General features: G+C 64.7%; 2 protein-coding genes across 3 annotated transcripts; both read left to right on the top strand.

Moving 5' to 3' along the window:
* The first annotated feature begins 5,279 nt into the window (after positions 1-5,279).
* Positions 5,280-11,201, top strand: EFNA1 (ephrin A1). The gene is made up of 5 exons (XM_073322943.2): positions 5,280-5,410; positions 7,964-8,259; positions 8,822-8,887; positions 9,276-9,326; positions 9,765-11,201. Exons 1-5 carry the CDS (start codon positions 5,319-5,321, stop codon positions 9,878-9,880), a joined length of 621 nt encoding a protein of 206 aa, XP_073179044.1. The 5' UTR covers positions 5,280-5,318; the 3' UTR covers positions 9,881-11,201.
* A 4,120-nt stretch (positions 11,202-15,321) lies between these two features.
* On the top strand, positions 15,322-20,189 carry SLC50A1 (solute carrier family 50 member 1). Of its 2 annotated transcripts, none has more exons than XM_073322940.2 (6): positions 15,322-15,430; positions 17,121-17,198; positions 18,191-18,314; positions 18,505-18,666; positions 19,015-19,134; positions 19,475-20,189. In XM_073322940.2, exons 1-6 carry the CDS (start codon positions 15,357-15,359, stop codon positions 19,574-19,576), a joined length of 660 nt encoding a protein of 219 aa, XP_073179041.1. In that variant the 5' UTR covers positions 15,322-15,356; the 3' UTR covers positions 19,577-20,189. The 2 variants fall into 2 exon arrangements, with proteins under 2 accessions (XP_073179041.1, XP_073179040.2); XM_073322939.2 differs by lacking the exon at positions 15,322-15,430 and adding an exon at positions 16,327-16,801.
* Positions 20,190-21,514: the final 1,325 nt, after the last annotated feature.

The following is a 21,514-nucleotide window of genomic DNA, read 5'->3' as shown; positions in this document are numbered from 1 at the left end:
CCTCCATGGAGCTGGTCTAGGCTTGTCTGGGGCGTGGGGAGGAGCCAGCAAACCTGCCAGACAGGTCCTGCGGGCGGGTGCTCCAGCCACGAATGGAGTTTACCTCTGGCTCAGCTGGGGAGCAGTGGCGTTTACTCACACCTGGCTGCATGGCCACCCCGCTTGCCCTGGGCCTCCTGGACTGGCTCGGCCTTGCAGCCGGCGCAGGCCTTGTGGCCTGTAAAAACCTGCACCCAGCGAGGAGGTGCTGCGTCAGGCCTGGCTCGCCTGACGCGTTTGCCAGCCATAAAGCACAAGGAGTTTGTTGTCTGCACCTTTACATACTAGCCTGACCCAATTCCCAGTTAGGGGGTCTCTGCATCTTGGTGCTGGCCAGGCCTGGAACCGCACAAACGTCTTTCCCACCCCTGGCTCCTCCAGCGAGTAGGCGCTGAGCGTTGCTGGGGCCTATGAGTGTGGGGCACACCCCAGCCTTGCTATGGGGCTGGGGGCTTTGCTGCCCCTGTTGCTCCAGTGAGCCTAACCCCGTCCCTGCCCAGAAGCGCCCCCTCCCGCAAGCAGGCTAGCCCTGCTGCTCCCTGCCCCGTGACAGGGAGAGCCTTGTGCCTGGGAGCTTAGTTATAGCTGGGGGGTGCCCAGTGCTCAGCAGGGGAGCAGCCTGTTGAGGGTTCAGAAGACCCGTCTTCCCCTGGAAGCAGAGTCAAAGGAGCAAGTGTGGCCCCAGGACCCCGCAAGCCAGCCCGTTACCCAAGCCAGGCTGGGCATGCAGCCATGTGTCCGTCCACGGGCCAGGCTGGGAGCTGCTGACGTAACTGGGGGGTCATTTCACAAAGGAGAGGCAAGCGCTCTCCTCCCTGCTGCCGGCCTCTCGGCCTCCGCCATTCTCTGCTTCCCGTCTGTCCGTCCCACCCTCCTCCTGGCTGGCATGGGGCTCCCCTTCCCTATTCCCACCTGGCCTGCGGTGGAGAGGCCTCCCAGGGGGAAAAGCCAGGCGATTTGCAGTGTGTGTGGGGGGGGGGGGTTGCCTTGGTGCTGGGGGGTGGGGGGAGGTGAGTCACAGGCCCTGGGAGGAGTAGCAGCTCCACTTGCAAAATCCCTTTTGCAACATGCCTGGAACTTGGCTCCTTTCCCCAGCCTGGCCTGGCCCAGAGTCCCCCAGCCATGGGGCAGCCCCATGCGCTCTGCAGGACTCGGGACTCCAGGGCAGGTTCCTGGTAGGGCCAGTGGTAGGGCCCTGCTGGGCTCCGTGGCCTCCAGGAATTCAGTGGGACTGCACCCCTTGTATGGGTATGAGCTGGGTATGGAGAGCGCTGGCCCTTCCAGACCAGGGGCTGCATGGGAACTCCAAGGAGTCACCGCCCTAAATGCTGCGCCCACTGGGAGAGGCCCAGTGGGGCCCTGAGGAGCTCTGAGCCCCCGTGGCACCATGCTGGCACCGTGCACACATGCCCAAGCCTTGCTCTCATGGGGAGGGGCAGCCCTTGGCTGGAACCTGCCATACCTGGAGCCTGAGAGAAGAGCTGGGGGGAGGGGGCCTTGGGAAGCTGGTCCCAGGTTCCTCTCTGGTTATGGGGGCAGGAAGCCACAGACCCTCCCAGCCTGGGACCCTGGCAGGGGATGAGGAAAGTTTTGCACAAGGGCCTCGCTGGTACCAGGCTGGCAGCAGGGCCTGTAGGGCAGCTCGGGCACCAAGCCGCCTCTTAAACCTCCGGCACGCCAAGGAGCCTGTCCCCGCCCCGGGCCCCCTGCCTCCCTGGGCCCGCCCCTTGCACAGGCTTCCCTGTGGTGCCACCCCCAGGTCTCAGCTACCTGCCTGGCTGCACGGATCACACAGCAGCCCTGGCCTTTGCTCCCGAATTAGGCGCTGGGCCAGCCGCCCCCGCCATGTTCCCCAGACCCAGTCACGTCACCGCTGGCAGGGGCCAGCTCCCACCTGGGCACTCTACTCTACCTGCTCAGCCATAAATAGCCTGCAAGGTGTGGGTCCTGGCCCCTTGGGCACCGCCCACTGCGTGCGCCACCCACCGTGTTTGTCTCGCACCATGTTTACACCTTGCACGCTCACCTTTGTCCTGCACACGTCGCCTAGCATGTGAAGGGAGAGTCATGCCTGAGTGGGCATTGCCCTGCCCTGGCACTGACCTCACCCCTACCCCTTGCCCTCACCTCACCCCCCAGCCGGGTCGGGCCCCCAGCGCAGGGGTGACCCCAAACCAACCCTACCCCCAGACCTGCCCTGCTCCTGTGCTTTGCCCAGCACGGCTTCTGCCCTGCCAGCACCGTGGAGAGGCACCCCTGCCCTGCCAGCACCTAGACTCCTGGCCCCTAGATTGGGGGGAGCTCATCATGCACCCCAAACCTCACCTGTATTGGAAATCCAGGGGCTGACAATACGATCACCCCCTTGATCTGCCAGCTATGGGGCACGGGCCTCGCCATGAGGCCCTGAGCTCCCACCCCATATGGCCATCCCAACTTCACTTGGGGCTTTGTCCCTCCACCCCCAGCCCTGAATCCTTCATCCCCACAGAGCAAATGCCGAGGCCCCTGGGTCGCCAGCTCCCCCACCGCCACCTCCAGCAAGCGTGCACGGGGTGATGTCCTTGGAGTGAAATCATAGCCATAAATCCTGTTATCACCAGGCTACTGCTGGCCATGGGGGAAGGTCGCCCCAGCGCAATTGGGGGAGGGACAGCTGGGAACCAGCAGGGCTCTGCCTAGCCTCAGCTCACCCGTTGGTTGTACCTGTGCTGGTGGGGGCCTGGCTGCTCCTTGTCCCAGAAATGGGGTGTCCCGGGGGCCTTCAGGCGGGAAGGGGCCTGTCCTGGCTTGGTGTGTCTGGCTCTTTCCTGGGGCAGAGGCCCAGGGAGCTGGGCAAAGGCTGGCATGACGGGTCGTCTCACAACTCCCTTTGCCCACTGCTTCAATTCCTGCCAGGCTCGGCAACTCTGGAGCCTGGGGCGGGGGGGGTCTCTGAAGGTGCCTCATGAGCTGTTATCACCACCAGGGCATCAGGGCTGCCAGTGGTTTGTGGGGAGGAGCTGGGAGTCAGGACTCCTGGGTTCTATGCTTTATTGTGACCCTGACTCTCTGTGTGATCCTGTCCCCACTTTCTGCCTCAGTTTCCCCTGTTAGCTGTACAGTGGGGCTAACCCCACCTTCGCCCTGGAGGGTGTAGGATTAAAGCATTTTGTGCCCCATGTGGGCCACCCCAAAGGTCACTACTGGGAGATTACAAATGCATGCAAGCAGTGGCTGCCCAAGCCAAGCCAGCTTGGTGGGAGCCGGAGTCCTGCTAATGCAGTAATTAGAAGTTATGGGCTGGCTGTGAAGAGGGAAGATGAAAGAGGCCACGGTGAGGGCCCCCCACCACCACAGGAAGCAGCAGCCAGCAATGGTAGCTGGGTGCAGATGCAGATGGGGCAGGTGCTGGGGTCTGGGCAGGCTGTGGGGGCCTATCTGGGGGATCTGGCACCTTGCTGACCCCAGTGGACCTGGGGTAGTGGAAGGAAGGCCTGGCCTCGTTCTGTGGTCATCGCATCCAGCTGCCCATGTGACATGCACATTCGAGAGATGCCCTGGGGGGTGTGGGTGCTTGACCCTGACCGGCACATGGCCCAGTGGTAGGTGACTGGTGTGGGAAGGTGTGTCAGGACCCACTGCTCTAGGGAGCCCGGTGACAGCCACCATGCCAGGACTCAGAGGTGAAGTTGTCTTACCAAGACCTTCCAGCGGCTCCAGGGACCAGTCCCAGTGTGGCTGCAGCCAGCTCCAAGCCTGCGTGGGGCATGCAACATTACCCACAATCAATGGCTCATTATGTAATAAACAAGGGGAAAGTTGTTTTGCAAACGTGGCTGAGTTATCAGCTCACGAGACTCCGGTGAAGCGTCGCTCGGCAAGGCTTAACAAGAATGGATCGGTGTTCGGGGCAGACGCGAGGCATAGCCATGCGCCGGTCAGCTGGCTAAGGACACATGGGTCTGGCCTGGATGCGGGAATGGCTCTCCAAAGGGCCCCAGCGCTGCAAAGCCCCAGCCCCAGGCTGGAGCAATCTCCCTTTGGCAAAGCAATTCTACTGGGAAGGTATTTCACAATATCAAACAAACGGAGAGCAAATAGGAGTGGGGGTGGGGGAGCTGGGCATGTTTGTGGCTGGTGCAAAGCCCTGGGAGAATAGACATGGCTGATAAGGGGGAAAGGAGGCGGGTGCCTGTTATCCAGCTACCTGCCTATCAAAATCTCGCTCTGTCCCCTACACCTCATCAGCTGCTCCCCAAGCCCCACTTGCCCAGATGTTTTTGATGTCCCCAAAACACACCAGATAAAGCAGGTTCTCTGGGAGGTGTGTAGGGACAGCATTGCCTGCAGGCCAGCTGGCCGCTCTCCAGGATCCCTTCACCCATCACTGACACGCAGCCACCTCAGGGCCAGGGAGGGGTAGCCATTCTAAGGCCGCCCGCCTGCAGTCCACAGCTTAGCCGAACCACTGGCAAAACTCCCACTGGCTTCAGTGGGGCAGGAGATTGGTCTTCATCTGTGCCCAGCACCAGGCCAGGACTCTTTGGCCAGGAAGTGAGGAGCCCTGTATCCCTGCAGTGAGCAAGGGCTGCCAAGACGCCTCAGAGTGGGTGCTCAGCCCTGGCTGAGTGGCTGGCAGGCTGCCCGCACCAGGACAGGCTCGTGCCCAGTGACGCCAGCATGAGCCAGGGCTCACTCGGGTGCTGTCTAATAACACAGGGGAGCCGTGTGGGCACCAGTACAGGACCCAAAGCCACCCCCAGAGACGGGACCCAGCTCCTGGGGCAGTGTTCCCAGGTGCCTGGTTTGTGTTGCTGTGTGGCCTTGTGCTGTACTGTGTGTTATCATGGTACCGCTGTTTGTGTGTGTCACTCTCCAGGTTGTTTTGCCATAGGTGACAGTGTGTGTTGTCCTTTTGCTATTTGCTTGTTGTCTAGTGTGATGCTGTTCTTTAGCTGTGTGTGTGACTCGGTGCATTGTCATTGTGTTGTGTGTGCTGTGGCTGTGCCTGTGTGTTGTTATGTTGCTCCATATTGTGACTGTGTTTCTCCATGGGCTATTGTGTTGCTCTGTGTGGTTTTTGTTTTGCTCTGTATGGGTCTATTGCTCTGTGGTGGTGTTGTGGTTCTTTGTGTAGCATTGTGCTGCTCTGATGGTACAGCCCCATGTGTTGAACCGCCCCGTGTTGTTGTCTCTCGCTGGGGGCGGGCCGGCTCCTCCCGCCCAGGGCGGGCCCGGTACATAAGGCGGAGGCTGGGCTGCCGTGCCCGGCACACAGCGACCCCCTGGCCAGCCCCATGGCGCTGCTCTGGGCGCCCCTGCTGGGGCTCTGCTGCTGGCTGGCGGCCGCGGACCGGCACCCCGTGTTCTGGAACAGCTCCAACCCCAAGTGAGTGCGGCGGCCCCGCATCCCGCCTGCCCCCCTCCGCCAGGGAGCCCCGGGCAGCCCCCAGCCCTGCTCCAGCCTGCCCGCCCTCCTCCAGCGGCCGGCCCCGGGACCCCCGAGCCGCCCACCAGCCCGGGCCCTGGGGCGCTCGGGAAGGAGCCAAACGAAACTGGCCTGGGAACAACCCGAGGGTGCCCGGCTACGCCCGACCCGTGCCCCGGTCACGCGTCGGGGGATCTCGGCTCAGGCTCCGGCGGGTGCCGGGCTCTGGGACCGGCCGCCCCCGCGCCCCACGGCGGAGTTTGTAAACACATGGGGGGCGGCCCCCGCCCTGCCCCGCTGGGAGCCCCGAGGTGCCCGGGGGCGCTGCGCCCCCGAGACGGGCTGGAGGCGAACGGGGAGCCCGGGGAAGTTCGGCCTTTGTTCGCGGCGCGCAGGGCTGCGGGCTGAGCCGGGCTCGCCAGCAGGTCCCGGTACCGATCCTTCGCCCAAGCGGCGCCTCCCTCTCCCCACCTCGCCCCCGGCTGTGACCGGCCCCTGCCAGCCGCGGCTCCGCGACGGGACCTGGCCTGAGCCGGGTGGGTCCGGGGGCCCCGGGGCGGGGAGCTGAGGGCTCCCCAGTACTGGGGCCGATCCGGGGGTGCCGGGCTCACTCTCCAGACTCCGCTCTTGCATTGGCACGGGGGGAGCCGAATAAGAGCGGGCTCGCCCCACGGGCTGCGGGAGGGGGTCAGCCCTGGCCCTGCCAAAAACCCGGCCGGTGCAGCTGGCGGGGCTAAAGTTCACCAGCCACGGGGTGTTTGCGCCAAGCGCTGCGGGGGGAACCCAGCTGGCCTTTCCTTTCCCAGGACCCAGCTCCCGGCTGGACATGGGCCTCTTCCTTCCCGGGGCTGGCGGGGGGCCAGGGGAAGGCGCCAGGGGCACGGGGAAGCGCGTGCACCGGCAGGAAGCCTGTTGACAAACACATCGGTGGGGCAGCTGCAGGAGGCAGGATGTGGGGCTGGCCGTGGCCAGGCTGTGCGGAATCTGCCCCCGAGTCAGCGCCAGGTGTGGGGCTGATGGGGCAGGCGGGTCCCAGGGGGGTTGGAACCCTCTGTCCGTGCCAGGCGCTTGCCCTCGGCCCGGGTCAGCTGGGGGCCGGGGCCCTGGTGTCCCCTTCCCAGGGAAGATGGGAGCGAAGCTCTGACAGGCTGGTGAGCAGGGGAAGCCCGGACTCCGCCGGTGGAATTACCCGCTGGAGACGCGCCTGCTGGGAGCCACCCCCGAAACTCCCCAGCAGGAGGGGTCGATTCCCTCCCCCGGAGCCAGAGCTCTCCACCTGGGCACTGGGGCCAGGCAGAGGGGCCTCCCCAGCTGCGTGGGGCAAGCGGGGGGCTGTTGGTCTTGAACCACTCAGCTGCCAGCCCCAGCTTGCTTCGGGCTGTGAGGTCGCCGGCTCACTGGCCCCAGGAGTGGGCCCCAGGAGAAAAGCTGCTTCCTCCCCCTGCCCCAGCTGTTGTGCTGTCTGCTGCAGCCTGCCCCAGAGATGGCTGCAATTCTGAGGGTGTCTGTGACGTACCTGGACTCCACGGGCTGGAGCAGGGTCAGGGGCTAGCTAGTTTGGGAGAGGGGAGCTGCTGCCCCCCCCCCGTGCCCTCTCAGGGAGCAGAGCCCAGTTCCCCCCTATGTCACCATGTCCGAGAGCCTGCCTGCAGCGGGAGGGGCAGCCCTTGTCTGCCCCGGCACGGGGAGAGGAGCCCTAATGAGGTGATGAGATGGGGGACCAGCATGGAGCAGAGACTGGCCGTCTGCCCTGGCTAATGGGGCAGCTGCGACAGCTGCTCAAACTCCTGGCTCCCAGGGGATGAGCAACAGGACACCGAGGGAGGGAGCAGTTATTCTCTGGGACATGCCTCCCCCACCCCCCCGGGGGTGTCTCCCTCCTCCACAACCCCCAGACCCCCAGGCTGCATCTCCACTGAGCAAAGACAGCGGGTCTGTGACATCATGGGACAGGTTTGGGGTGTGTCCAGTGCCCACCCGGGGGAAGAGATGGGCCTGTCTGGGGGACAGGGTGATCGGCTCCCAGGAATCTCCCCTGGCGGAACCTGGAGTTCCCAGGGCAGCATTCGGTTTTTCCCTGCTCCAAGGCTCCTGGCCTGGCACCATGGGGAGCAGTGGGCCTTGGGGGTCTCGGCCCCATGCTGGGCACTAGAGGGTTTAACAGGTTGTCACACCAGGGCACATTATTTTCCCATCTGTTTCTTCACCTCATAAAATGCCCCAGACTGCGGTGGGTGGGGATGTGTGTCAGGGGGCGGGGGGGCAAGATACAGTGCTGGGAAATCAACCCCCAATTCAGTGGCTGCTCTGTTACCCCCATCCCCACAATCTGCACTGGCCCCTCTGCATCTGGGGCATCTGCCCCTTCCCTCCCTCTCCCTGGATGTCTGCCCCCCATGGTGCGGGCTGGCTGGGAGTAGAGGGCTGACTTCTTGTCAGCACAGTCTCACCCTGCCTGCATCTGCCTGCTCCGTGCTGACCGCCCTGCCCCCTGCCCACTCCTCCTGGCCCCAGGTTCCTGTTGGATGACTACACAGTGGAGGTCCGGCTCAACGACTACCTGGACATCATCTGCCCGCACTACGAGGAGGGCAGTGTGCTGGCCCGCACCATGGAGCGCTACACTCTCTACCTGGTGGAGTACGAGGAGTACGCGGCCTGCAAACCCCACTCCAAGGAGCAGATCCGCTGGGAGTGCAACAAGCCGGCCGCCCTGCACGGCCCCGAGCGGTTCTCAGAGAAGTTCCAGCGCTTCACGCCCTTCACCCTGGGGAAGGAGTTCAAGGAGGGACATAGCTATTACTACATCTGTGAGTGCCCAGGGAGCAGGGCCTGGGCTATGGTGGGGGGCACAGGGGCTGGCGGGGGTGGGGCCTGACGGGGGCACAGGGGCTGGCGGGGGTGGGGCCTGACGGGGGGCACAGGGGCTGGCGGGGGTGGGGCCTGGCTGGGGACACAGGGGCTGGAGTGTGTGGGGCCTGGCCAGGGCTATGGATGGGTGCACTGGGGCTGGGGGTTGGGGAAGGGCCTGGCTGGGGATAGGGGTGGACGCAGTGGGGCTGGGGGGTATGAGGCCTGGCCTGGACTATGGTGGCTCACATGGGCTGGGGCGGCCTGGCCAGGGCTGTGGTGGAGGATGGAGGCCAAGTGGGAAGGGGAGTGCGCTGGTTCGTGGGAGGCAGGGACTAATGTGCGGGTGACATGGTCTTTAAGGTGTTACATGTCCCCCACCCCCCAAGGGTCTGCTCTCTGGTCCCTGCTCTGATTGGCCTGGGAGAGACCCTGACTCCGTGGGCCTCTCCTGACAGCGGGAGAAATAGCCCCTGTGGGTACGGAGAGCACAGCTCTGACCCACCCGTCTCTTGCTTACAGCAAAGCCAATTCACCACCACGGGGACGGCTGCCTGAAGCTGAAGGTGACTGTGGCTGGCAAAACCAGTGAGTATCTCTGGGGTCTTGGTCCCGCCCAGCCGGGCACAGAGCGCCCCAGCAGCCTGACTGTATCACCATGCCCTGCGCGCTCTCCAGGCATCCAGGGAAGGGCAGCCTGAGTCACTGGGACCCTGGCTCCCTGCGGCTCTGGGGGAGGGTCACGGCCCTGCGCGGGTACAAAATGTGCATCCCCAGCGGATCTGCCAGCATGGTCCATGGCTAGAAAGCGGCTCCCCACAGATTTGCAGGGCTCTAGGCATGGGAACGACTCAGGCTGCAGAGCAGAGAAGGGGTGAGGCCACACCTGGGGCACGGGTTGGCTGCTGGGGCATGCGGTCAGTAACGGGCCTTCAGTGCTGCCCTTCACCTGCTTGTCTCTGTGTTTGCTTTGCAGCTGGGACGCCGCCCGTCCACACCCCGGTGCAGAAGGTGGGGATCCAGGCAGGTACGTTACTGGCTCTGACCAACAGACCCTAATGGGCTGGTGTGGTCTCTGCCATATGAGGGGCTGTGGGGAGCAGCAGGCAGCTGGGCAAAGGTGTTCCCCATGGAGCTGTGCATCTGGCAGCCTCAGTCCAGATTCGTGAGATCCCCTCCCACTAGAGTACAGGGAAGAGCCTGCTCCAAGGCCTAGGTCTGGACTGCCAGGGCTGCGGGGGGCTGCAGGCCAGGCAGAAGGGAGCAATGCGGGATTGGGGGTCAGGATGAAGGGCAGCCACAAACTGCGGGAGGGAGCTTGCACAGCATGTGCCTGGCCGGCTCGCCGTTGGCTTGCGGCTCACACGTGACCCCGGTTGCTGGGTGTCAGCCACTGGCTGCAGCTCAGTCCCCGGACCCCCACGCCCGAGAGCTCACGCGGCTCCTGCTGTCTCTCCTCTTGCAGACGACGCGGACGTGCAGGTCCTGAGGAGTGTGGGCCAGAACTCGGCGCTGCGGAGCGGCAGCCCTGTCACCTTGCTCAGCCTCCTGCTGCCCCTGCTAGTGCCGCACGGCCTGTGAGGTGGGAGCCTGGCTGAGCCACTGGATGGCTACGGCTGAGCCACTGGATGGCTACTGCTGCCGGGAATGGACCCTGTGGCCCAGAGAGATGCAGGCCCCCGGCTGGGCTGTTGCAAACACTCACGTGAGCGGCTCTCACGTGTGCGCACCCAGCTGGGGTCTCAGCCAGGCGTGCGTTGGCAGCCTAAGGACTTATTACGGGTCGGATGACCCAAAGGGGTCAGTATTACGGGTCGAATGACCCACAGCTGAGCTGAGCAACCAAAGCCGCCACAGCCCTGCGGGGAGCGGCCTCTCCTCCTTACTGCCAGAGAAGAGACTGCCAGAACTTTCCACCACTCGCTTTGAGAGCGGACGACTGCGGCTGCTGCCCTGGCCGGGTGGCCGGCCAGTGGCTCTGGACTCGGAGGGGGTGGGGTGCTGGCACCTCTGGCCGGCTGAGCCAGCCCCCGCGGAGTGCGCAGAGTGGACAGGCCTTGCGGGCTGGTGGTGTGGAAGTGTCCTGCAGGCAGAGGCACGTGTGCGGCCCACACAAATGGCCCATGGACAGCCTGTCGGTAGGGCTGAGCACATCCCAGGCTGGAGCAGGACCTCCTGGAGCAAAATATTTCTTCTGGCGCAGGACCCTAGTGTCAGTGACGTGGGGTGTCGGGATTCCGGACGGTGTGACACCTGGAAAATAATGTATAGCCCTGTCTGGAGCAGGTGCCCCCTCCCCAAATTCTGACCTCCCCTGGCAGTTCTGCTGACTGCACATTGGCCAGGAGCCTGGGGCTGGCTGGCCTGAAGCAGGGAGCTGGGCTGCAGGCTCCCCAAAGGAGATGAACATGTCCTCCACAATCACCTGAGGATGGAATGAGCTGGCAGCCCCAAACCCATGACACCCCCATTCCCTCTATCCACCCCAGCCTGGCCTCTCCAGAAACACTGAGAGCTGGAGTTCCTTTGGCACTAACTCCCAGCCCCATTCCTGTCTGCCTAGGCTCATTGCCACAGTATCTCTTCCTCCTCTCCTTGCCCCACCCAGGACTGCCTGTCCTCTGTAAAGCAGCCACCTGTAAAGGAAACAGGGTGGGGCAGAGGCTGAGTGTAGCTGCTGCCTGGCTGGAGTTCCCACTACCTGCAGGTCTCTAGACTTCCTGTATTCCCATCTCCACAGCCTGTGTGCGCCTCGCTGCCTGGATGGGGTGAGGGGCTCATTCAGCCACACACCTGCTGGGCCCTGCACAGAGCAGTGTATATAATGTGTCTCGATTTGTAAAGCTTCCTTTTTACCACTGAAATTTTTATACAAATGGTCTTGAATAAATACTTTTGGATACGGCTGGGCCGCTGCTGTGGGAGAAGGGGTGGGGAAAGGTGCCAACTGCACTTGTCCAACAGGCCTGGCAGGACAGTACCGTAGCACCTCTGGGACTCCCCCAACCTGGGCAACAGGATGCCCAAGCATCTCCACCTCCTCCCAAGCTTCCAGCTAAGATCCAGGCCCCGCTGAAGGGGCAGCACCCAGGCCCCAGCTGGATCTCCCTGGCTAGAGCCACAGAGAAGGTGACAGGCAGAGAGAGCGACCCCTGCTCCAAGCCTGCGCTGCCCTCTCCTATCAACCAGAGGCCTCCTGTGGGTTCAAGACCCTCCCCGGGCAGCGTGCCCCTTGCCAGCCTTCTCCACTCCTGGGAAAATGGCTGGCTGGTCCTGCTGGCCAAGTGGGTTGGGCCTCTGGGGGTGAGGTGGGTTGAGCAGTGGGCTCTTGGCTACATGGCTGTTGTAATTAGTTAATTAACTGGCTGGGTTTGCAGAGAGCTTTGGAGTGGAAAATGCCAAAGCCCCTGTGGCTGACGCTATCCATTATTTCGATCTAGATTCACAAATGCTTCCCGAGCAGGGCGGAGGAGAGGGGAGGGGACTCACTCAGAAGGGGTGGGCTGAGTTGGGCCATGAATGCCCCTGACCATCTCTCCCTGCGCCCCCACCGAGCTGTGCTATGTTTCCAGGCCTCTGGCAGCTGCAGCCCCACTGGGACAGACGTGGCTGGCAGCAATGAACGAAAATCAAACAGACTCATCCAGGGCCATGCAGCATCTCTTTGACTCCCGCTCCCCAGAGCGGCCGGGCTCGGCTCCTCTCCCCTTCCCCAGCCTTGGCCTGAGGGGCGACTCCTGTCCTGGGGAGGAGGAAATGCCTTCAAAACCCTGCTCCAGGAGGCAACTCCCAGGCCAACTCCCCCTTTGTGCACCAGAGCCAGGACTGTCCTGGGAGCAGAGGTGTGAACACCGCAGCCCTGATTGTATTTATTCCCCTCCCGTAGGTACCAGGGCTGCGCTGTTACCCCATAGCAGAGACGGGAACTGAGGCCCAGAAAGGCTGAGTGCCTGTGGCAGAGCAGGGATTGGACCTGGGTATCTGATGCCCAAAGCGCTGGGCTCTCTGTCCCCTCCAGGGTCCTCCTAGCCCAGCGCTTGGATGGGTCCCACTGGCCACAGCACTTGACGCTGCACCACTAGGCAATCAACTGCTCCACAGGGAGACCCGAGTCTACAGCAGAGCCAAAACCGAGCCCAGCTACCAGGCTGTCCCTTCACGCTCACAGGCAGCAAACCCCTCGCCCCACTCAGCTGGGGAACCCCAGGAACCCTGGTTCCAAACCAGGCCATCTCTCGGTGGCCTGTGGCTGGCAGCTGGTCTGACCGGTGCAGGCTGCAATGAGTCAAGGGAGAGACTGGCACAGCCGGAGCCTAATTACCACCCGCTGGAGACAGGCCGAGATGCAACATCCAGGCAGATGTGCAGGCATCACCCCAAGCCCAGCTGATGAGCAGACACAGGTGCTGAGGCGGCCACTCACCCTGCCAAAGTCACCGGCGGCTCGCCAGTGTCCTGGGCAAGGAGGGGGGCAGTCCCCAAGCACCTGCAAGGTCCAGGCATGGCAGCCTCGCTCCTCTCTGCCCAGCTGGGAATGGGAAGGGGCCTAGGAGCCTGAGCAGCCTTCACAAGCCCTTGAGCTGGCCTCCTGAGGCAACTAGCCCGCTTCCCAAAGAGGCAGACCCCAGGAGATGGAGTTAGGCCGGAACCAAACTCTCCAGGCCCATCAGCCCAAAGCAACAGCCTCAGCCGAGCTCTGGCAGCTGGGCACAGATCGAGCAGGAAATGTCCTGCCTCTCAACGCCTGTAGCAGGTGCTGCCCGCCCCATCTCTGCCACCTGGTTAACGCACTGGCCTTGCCACAGCCCTGCTGTTCCACACCAACCCCCCGTCCTTGGGCTGGGGGCAGACGACACGCGACCGCGCCCTGCCCGTTCATTCCGTGATGTGTCCATGCACGGCCGGGGGGAAGCAGCTGGGACACCGTCACGGCAGGAATGGGGCACAGGGGGGCAGCCAGGCCCACGCAGAGTCCCGCAGAGCAGCAGCAGCCAGTGGGCCTGGGAGGCAGCCGCAGTGGATCCACGGGGCAGCGGGCCCAGGGAATGTGCAACAATGACACCAGGCCCAGGCCCTGGCTCCGGCTTCCGTTCAGGGAACCCATCTAGCTACTTTTGCGGCTCCGGGTGTGCAGACAGGGCTGCGGCTCCCAGCCTGGGAGGTAGGTGAGTCAGGCTCCACCTCCCCCACTTCAGAGACAGGCTGGGAAAGTTGGGAAAGGGGCAGTGAGTCACCCAAGGCTGCACAGGGCCTCGCAGACAGGAACTGAACCCAGGAGTCCTGGCTCCAGTCAAACACGGCCAGAGCCACTGGTGCCCCCTGCCCTGGGGACATCACTCCCTCTCTGGACCAGCCTGCACCTGGGGTCATGGGGGATGATTCCCCCACATCCCAAAGCCCAGGGCCACAAGGTTCCCCGCTGCTCCCCTCTGCCCCATGGGGACGGATCTGAGAGTGATATTGTGGGGAGGAGGGGGCTGGGATGGCAATATCTGGGAGCACCCAGGGAGGGCTGTTATGGGTGGCAGTGATTTTGGGGGGTAGGCAAGGACTGGGGGAATATCTGGGAATGTCAGGGGATGGAAGTACAGGGGGTATAAGTGGGGAGCATCGGGGTGGTAATGCCCTGGGAGAGCAACTGCAGATGGTGGTGCTGGGGGTGACAGCGGGGGGGGGGGGGTGGTTGCTGAGTGTGTGTGTGAGATACCCTGGGCGTTTGTGGGCAATGTTGGGTGCTGGAGGAGTGACGGGGGCTGGGTTTTGTGACAGGGGGCTGTGGGGGGATTGTTGGAGGGCCGTTATACTATGATACTGAGTGGGACTGGGGGGTATTGAGGATTGTTGGGGTGTGCCGAGGGGTGTCACTGTAGGGGTTTATTGGGGGTGACATGCAGGGTGTTCGGAGGGGCTGGAGCTTTGGTGTCATACCAAAGGGGCTGTGGGGTGACATGGGGGACTGGGAGGTGACACAGGGAGCTGTGGGGGTCCAAGGGGTGACATGGGGGCTGTGGGGCAGTTGGAGGGGCGAGGTGTGACATAGGGGGCTGTGGAGGAATTGGGGGGACGTGGACGCTGCACGGGGATACTGAGGGGGGTGCTGGAGGGGCTGTGGGGTGACTTGGGGGCTGTGGGGGAGTTGGGGTGCCCCGGGCGCTGGGCTGGGGGGCCGAGGGGGTCTGGGGGGCCCCGGGTGCTGCGCTGGGGGGCCGGGGGGGGTTGGGGGGCACCGGGTGCTGCGCTGGGGGCCGGGGGGGTTGGGGGCCCCGGGCGCTGCGCTGGGGGGTTGGGGGGCCGGGGGGGTTGGGGGGCCCCGGGCGCTGCGCTGGGGGGCCGAGGGGGGCCGAGGGGGGTTGGGGGGCCCCGGGGGCTGCGCTGGGGGATTGGGGGGCCGAGGGGGTTGGGGGGCCCCGGGGGCTGCGCTGGGGGGTTGGGGGGCCGAGGGGGTTGGGGGGCCCCGGGCGCTGCGCTGGGGGTTTGGGGGGCCCCGGGGGCTGCGCTGGGGGGCCGAAGGGGGCCGAGGGGGGTTGGGGGGCCCCGGGGGCTGCGCTGGGGGGCCGAGGGGGGCCCCGGGGGTTGGGGGGCCCCGGGGGCTGCGCTGGGGGGCCGAGGGGGGCCCCGGGGGTTGGGGGGCCCCGGGGGCTGCGCTGGGGGGCCGAAGGGGGCCGAGGGGGGTTGGGGGGCCCCGGGGGCTGCGCTGGGGGGCCGAAGGGGGTTGGGGGGCCCCGGGGGCTGCGCTGGGGGGCCGAAGGGGGCCGAGGGGGGTTGGGGGGCCCCGGGGGCTGCGCTGGGGGGCCGAAGGGGGCCGAGGGGGGTTGGGGGGCCCCGGGGGCTGCGCTGGGGGGCCGAAGGGGGCCGAGGGGGGTTGGGGGGCCCCGGGGGCTGCGCTGGGGGGCCGAGGAGGGCCCCGGGGGTTGGGGGGCCCCGGGGGCTGCGCTGGGGGGTTGGGGGGCCGAGGGGTGGGGCCGGCGGGCCCCGGGGTTCGGGCCCGGGGAGGTGCCGGGGGCGGGTCCCGGCGGGGCCCGGCCCCAGTCTCGGTCCCCGCCGGCCGCAGCCCGGGATGGAGCCGCCGCCGCTGCCGCTGCTCTCGGGGGCCTGCGTCGCCTGCACCCTCGGCATGTTCGCCACGGGCCTGTGAGTGCGGCCGGGCCGGGCCGCTTCCGGGTCCGGGTCCGGGTCCGGGCCAGATCCGGGCGGCGGCCGGGCTGGGGGGCAGCGAGGGCCCGGGCTGGGGGGCTGTGGGTTACGGGGGGCAGCGAGGGGCCGGGCTGGGGGGCTGTGGGTTACGGGGGGCAGCGAGGGGCCGGGCTGGGGGGGCTGTGGGTTACGGGGGGGAGCGAGGGCCCGGGCTGGGGGGGCTGTGGGTTACGGGGGGCAGCGAGGGGCCGGGCTGGGGGGCTGTGGGTTACGGGGGGCAGCGAGGGGCCGGGCTGGGGGGCTGTGGGTTACGGGGGGCAGCGAGGGGCCGGGCTGGGGGGCTGTGGGTTACGGGGGGGAGCGAGGGGCCGGGCTGGGGGGGCTGTGGGTTACGGGGGGCAGCGAGGGGCCGGGCTGGGGGGCTGTGGGTTACGGGGGGGAGCGGGGGGCTGTGGGTTACGGGGGGGAGCGAGGGCCCGGGCTGGGGGGGCTGTGGGTTACGGGGGGCAGCGAGGGGCCGGGCTGGGGGGCTGTGGGTTACGGGGGGCAGCGAGGGGCCGGGCTGGGGGGGCTGTGGGTTACGGGGGGGAGCGAGGGGCCGGGCTGGGGGGGCTGTGGGTTACGGGTGGCAGCGAGGGGCCGGGTTGGGGGGCTGCGGATTACTGGGAGGGACTAGGGGCTGGGCTGGGGGGGCTGTGGGTTACAGGGGGTTGGGGGACTATGTGTTACGGGGGGGACTAGGGGCTGGGTTGGGGGGCTGTGGGTTACTGGACGTTGAGGGTGTCTGTGGGTTGCTGTGGGACTAGGCTGGGAAGAGCTATGGGTTACTGGTGTTGTGGGGTGCTGGGGGTTGGGGTGCTGTGGGTTACTAGGGGGCTGCGCTGGGAAGAGCTATGGGTTACCAGAGGCTGGGGGTTGCTGGGAGCTGGGCTGGGGTGCTAGGGATTACTAGGGACTGGGTGGGCCTGGGCATCGCTGTGGGTTGGCAGCTCTATGGACACAGGAACTTACCCCTGGGGGCTCCCTCCTTTCCCAGTGGCTACCCTGCCCCCAGCCCTGTGGGGCGGGCCGTGACTCGCATGGGCAGCTCCTGGCATGGCTGGGCCTCTACAGTTTGGCCAACTCCGAGCTGTCCTCAGTCACGAGGATTTTTAAAAGAGCGACGTCCTCGGGACCGTCAGGGCTGGGGGAGGCGGGTTCCGTTTGCCAGCATTTCTCTGCCGTCGTGAGGGCTGGGAATTTGCGCCTTGCCGGCGCTGGGAAGTTACCCCGGTTTATCCATCCCACTGCAGCTGGTTCACGCAGCCCGAGTGCGGACGCAGTGGGTGGAGGCGCTGCCAGCGCGGGACGTGTCCCGTCAGGGGCGGGGTGAGCTGGCTGGGGGGGGCCGTCACACCGGGGGACTGGCCCGTCCCTGGGGTGCACCAGTCAGTATAAAATCCCAATGCAGCTGGGCGCTGCCCTGTTCAACACCGAGTCCAGCGCAGGCCCTACCCGCCATGTAACCACCTGACACCAAGGCTGAAAAATGGCAAACGGCACCACTGCTTCTGGGTGTCACCCTTGTCACAGCCACTGCGGCAATGCCCTCTTAGACTCGGGGGGGGGGGGGCTTGGGCCGGGATGGGGGGTTGGGTCCCCTCAGACTTGGGGGATGGGAGGCATTTCTCCCCTGTCTTATCCCTAGGACTGACCTGCGCCAGATGTTTCGCACAAGGAGTGTGGAGAATATCCAGTTCCTGCCCTTCCTTACCACCGATGTAAAGTATGTCCAGCCCCTGCTGACATGAGGGGGACAGAGGGGGCGCAGGCCGGAGGGTCATGTGGCTGTTGGAGTTGGGGCTCAAGTGGAGGGGTGTCACGGAGTCCCTGGGCGATGCTCTGGAACTGCTCCCCATGAAGCCAGTCAGGACTCTGGGGCAGTCGCCTTTCTGTGAGCAGCCTGTCTTCAGGACACACAGCTCACACAGCTTCCACCTCCCTGGGTCTGACCTCGGAGCATTCAGCATCCTCTGCCCCTCCGTGCGCTTCCCCCAGCGAGTTTGCTCAGGCGGGGCTCCTGGGGAAGCCAGAGGGTCCTGCCCCACAACTCCGCAGTCAGACGTGACTCTCAGCCAGCCAGTAACACAGAGGGTTTATTAGACGACAGGGACATGGTCTAACACAGAATTTGCAGGTGCAGAGAACAGGACCCTTCAGCTGGGTCAATTTTGGGGGGTAGTGAGCCAGACAACCCCGTCTGCACTTCACTCCATGTCCCCAGCCATCCCCAAAACTGAAACTCTCTCCAGCCCCTCCTCCTCTGGGCTTTGTCCCTTTTCCGGGCCAGGAGGTCACCGGATTCCTGTGTTCTCCAGCCCTTTAGCTCTCACCTTGCAGGGGGGAAGGGCCCAGGCCATCAGTGGCCAGGAAAGAGGGTGTCGGCCATTCTCTGTGTCCAGACCCCTGCACACCCCTGCCCTCTAGGGCTCTGCAATGATCATACACCCTTATCCCACCCCCTAGATACCTAAGAACTGCCTAGGGGAAATTGAGGCACCCCCACACTATTCGGAGGAAACATTAAGAACAGTCCCACTTCGTCACAAGGGGGGCTTGGACAACAGCTGGGCAGGGCGCACGCTCCAGCGGCTTGTACAGTGGTGGGGAGCATGTGCTCCGGGAGGTTCACGTACAGGGACGTGCTCCAGTGCTGGAGGGCTCCCCAGACCAGAGACAGCAGTACTGGTGACTACCCAGCCTGGTCTCCCCTTGCAGTAACCTGAGCTGGCTGAGCTACGGGTGCTTGAAGCAGGACTGGACACTGATCACCGTGAACGCCATCGGGGCGGCGCTGCAGACCCTGTATATCCTGGTGTACCTCTATTTCAGCCCCGAGAAGGTGGGTGGAGAGCAAGTCCCTCCCGCCTGCCAGGCTCCAGGGGGAGGGGGGAGCTGCCCTGTTCGGAGGGATACCTGTGAAGGGGCGGAGTTGGCATGAGGAGGGAGGTGCCTGGGGTGGGCATTTCTTGGGAGGGGGTTTCCTGTGCCATCGTGGTATCGGCCCTGACTGCCCTCTTCCTGTCCCCCAGCGCCGGGTTCTGCTGCAGAGCACGGCCCTGCTGGGGGTGTTGACCCTCGGCTTCTGCTACTTCAACCTCCTGACCCCAGACGTGGACGTGCGCCTGGCACACCTGGGGCTCTTCTGCAGCGTCTTCACCATCAGCATGTACCTCTCGCCCCTGGCTGCCCTGGTGCGTGGCTCCCTCGCGGGAAGCATGCGGAGGGGAACCTGTCTAACTGGGGCGCTGGCCTGGGGCATGGGCCATGTCACTGGCCTCTGGGGGGCGTTCTGCTGGTTTGGGGCAGAGCAGTGCATGCTGGGGCCTTTGGGTTCCTGCAGGTGAGGTGCCCAGTCCCTCAGCTTGGAGGCCTTGGGGTTGGGAGCCCAAAGGAGACCCCAGTGGGCCGTTCAGCTCTGGTTCTTCCTTGGCCCCACGGGCTCGCAGGAGACAGCTGTCACTCTGGGAGGGGCCCTGGCTGGGATCTGCAGGAAGCTCCCCTCAGTGCCCTGAACTTAGCCCCTTCTGTGTTCCCTGCAGGCCAAGGTCATCCGGACCAGGTCAACCCGGTGCCTGTCCTTCCCACTGACTGTGGCCACCTTCCTGGCCTCAGCCAGCTGGACGCTCTATGGCCTCCAGCTCAATGACCTCTACATCATGGTGAGTGCCATTTGGCGGAGGGCTGGGGCCCCTCCCTTCCGCTCACTGCCACATGGGGGGGGCTGCCCTGGGAATCGTGGGGTGCAGGCCCAGACCCCCAGCGAGCGCGGGGCGCTGTTCCCGAGCCATCCCGTGGAGCCCCCTGTGCTGCCTTGTGACCCGCGCTCAGGGCGATGGGTCCTGATTTTAATTAATTGGCTGGCAGACAGCCAATACAGTGTTCCCATGACACGTGCATGGACATGGAGCAGCTTGTGAGGGGAAGGCATGGGAACAGTAAAACTGCTGCAGGATTTATAGCTCTCCTGTCTCTGTGCCCCCCCGTTCCCTTCCCACTCAGGTCCCTAACGTCCCCGGGATAGTCACCAGCATCCTGCGGCTCTGGTTATTCTGGCAGTTCCCTCCGGACCAGGACAAGCTCTACAAGCCCCTGCAGGCCTGAGGCCTGGGACCTGCCATCTCCGCCGTCCTGGGGCAGGAAGAAGCATCACTGAGCCCTTGTGGTGGGGAGCCAGCGGCAGGTGCAGACCCAGCTCCTCAGCCCGTGGGTCGAATGATTTCCCTCCCCCCAGTACCTTCACTGACCGATGAAGGGAGGAGCCAATGCTCACACTGTGATTCTACTGCCCTTGCCCCTGCCCTGGTGGCGGCCCCTGCCAGCCGCCCCTTAGGCCTGCCTTAGCCAAAGAGCCTTGCACGGCACTACACGGGTACTGCCCCCTGCCTGGGGCTCTGCTGCTCCTGGGGGGCTCTGAGGAGTCATGGCTGCCTTGCCGCAAGGGATGCCCCCACACCTCCAGCCATTTTCATTTTTCTTTGGTTTGCTCTATTGGGAATAGTGCCTTTGACACTTCAGCAGTGCCCCTGCACCAACCCCCATGCACCTGGCCAGCTCTGGGGACTCTCTTCCTCCCTGCTGTGCTCAACCATTCTAGGGGGGCTGTGGTGGGAGCCAAGTGCGGTGCTGGGGGGCTGCCCTCTTCTTTGTTGGATGCCTTGGTTTGTAGTGCTGTTTTGTATGAGCATAAGTGCCTTTTAATAAATCAAAGCCAGAGCATGGTGCCTGTTTCCTCAGCTCGGGGCGCCCCCAGGCACAGAGAGCAGGCCGGGGCTGTGGAGGGCCTGCACCCCCTGGTGCCCCAGAACTTGGTGGGTACATGTGAGGATACACCCAACAGCCCAGGTGCACTCAACCCCCCCAGCTCTGGTGGCGTTACTGGGAACTGGGGGCCCTTCCCAGATCTGTTTGAGGCAGAGGAGAAAGAGCAAGAGAGGGGCTACCCTAGGGCCTGATCCTGCAGGTTCCCCTACCCCCCAAGTCAATGGGTGCCCTGTCCCAGGAAGAGTCACACAGGGCATCATGTGCAAACACGTGGACAGCACCTGACAAACAGCCTGCTCCCACTGGGGGCTGAAGGGACAGCCACATTTGGATCAACCTGCTCCAAAGAGCAGCTCCCCCTCCCCTCAGCCCAATGGGGGTGGGGCTGTTCTGATCCTGGCTGTGTCCCCAGGGAGCTGAGAGGATGGGGCGGCTTCTGGCAGAGCTGACCTCCTGTTACCTCGTAACACGCAAGATGTGCAGGATCATCCTGGCGAGGGCAGCTCTTCTCTGCCCTGGGCTGGGGCTCGACAGGGTGGCCTGCTACTGGGAGTCTCTAGTGGGCTCCATCAAGCCCCCTCCCTCAGTATCCACCCTGCAGGGCCCCAGCCAGGGCCATGCTGGGAGCTGGGGAGCGTCCCTCAGCTGAGCCAGCTGCCCAAGGCCATGGCTAGGCGCTGCCGGGCCATGACTGGCCACGCATGTGCATGGACGAGACTGCAACTAACTGGCTGTCCCGCCTTCCTTGCTGCCACTGTTGCTCAGGAAGCAGCTAATTAGTCGCTCCTGCTAATTAGCCCCATTCCTGCCTTTGATATCAACTGCTCCTTTTGCAGAAGGATGCGCAGCCAATAATTAAGAACACGAAAGTCCTTTGGCTGGTATGCAAGGAACCCAGGGAGTCTGCCAGGGAGGCAGGCCCCAACATGTGTCACTCAGGCAGCAGCCCGGCCCTTCTGGCTGCAGGGAGCCCCATGGGCCCTGTAGCAGGGCCTGTGCCAGCCAGGGAGACAGCCCATGGATGGGGCTGTTGGGTTGCTCAGGAGAAAGGGATTCCCTGAAGGAAGCAGCCTCCGCATTCACCTTCTGGAGGGCAGGGGTCTGTACAAAACCCTGCTGAACTTGCTCATCATCTTCAACCAGCGTGTGAAAGTCACTGTGCCATGGAAGCAAGGTTCTCGCTAGCATGGCCTGGCCCAGGCCACCCTGGAAATGACAACTCTTCCCACGTCCCTGGGCCAGCAGTGTCACCCACCACCTAGACAGCATGCTGGAGCC

This window comes from Lepidochelys kempii, chromosome 24 (genome assembly GCF_965140285.1).
Source record: "Lepidochelys kempii isolate rLepKem1 chromosome 24, rLepKem1.hap1, whole genome shotgun sequence".
Taxonomy (NCBI): domain Eukaryota; kingdom Metazoa; phylum Chordata; order Testudines; family Cheloniidae; genus Lepidochelys; species Lepidochelys kempii.
The sequence above is the reverse complement of the archived record's forward strand: the minus strand, read 5'-3'. Positions and strand labels throughout refer to the sequence as shown.

Excerpts from the sequence above, each read along its gene's own strand:
- SLC50A1 (XM_073322940.2), top strand. The coding sequence starts at position 15,357 with ATGGAGCCGCCGCCGCTGCCGCTGCTCTCGGGGGCCTGCGTCGCCTGC. Across the intron at positions 15,431-17,120 it reads GGCATGTTCGCCACGGGCCT|GACTGACCTGCGCCAGATGT; the intron begins GTGAGTGCGGCC and ends TCTTATCCCTAG. Across the intron at positions 18,667-19,014 it reads TCTCGCCCCTGGCTGCCCTG|GCCAAGGTCATCCGGACCAG; the intron begins GTGCGTGGCTCC and ends TGTTCCCTGCAG.
- EFNA1 (XM_073322943.2), top strand. The coding sequence starts at position 5,319 with ATGGCGCTGCTCTGGGCGCCCCTGCTGGGGCTCTGCTGCTGGCTGGCG. Across the intron at positions 8,888-9,275 it reads GACTGTGGCTGGCAAAACCA|CTGGGACGCCGCCCGTCCAC; the intron begins GTGAGTATCTCT and ends TTTGCTTTGCAG. Across the intron at positions 9,327-9,764 it reads GAAGGTGGGGATCCAGGCAG|ACGACGCGGACGTGCAGGTC; the intron begins GTACGTTACTGG and ends CTCCTCTTGCAG.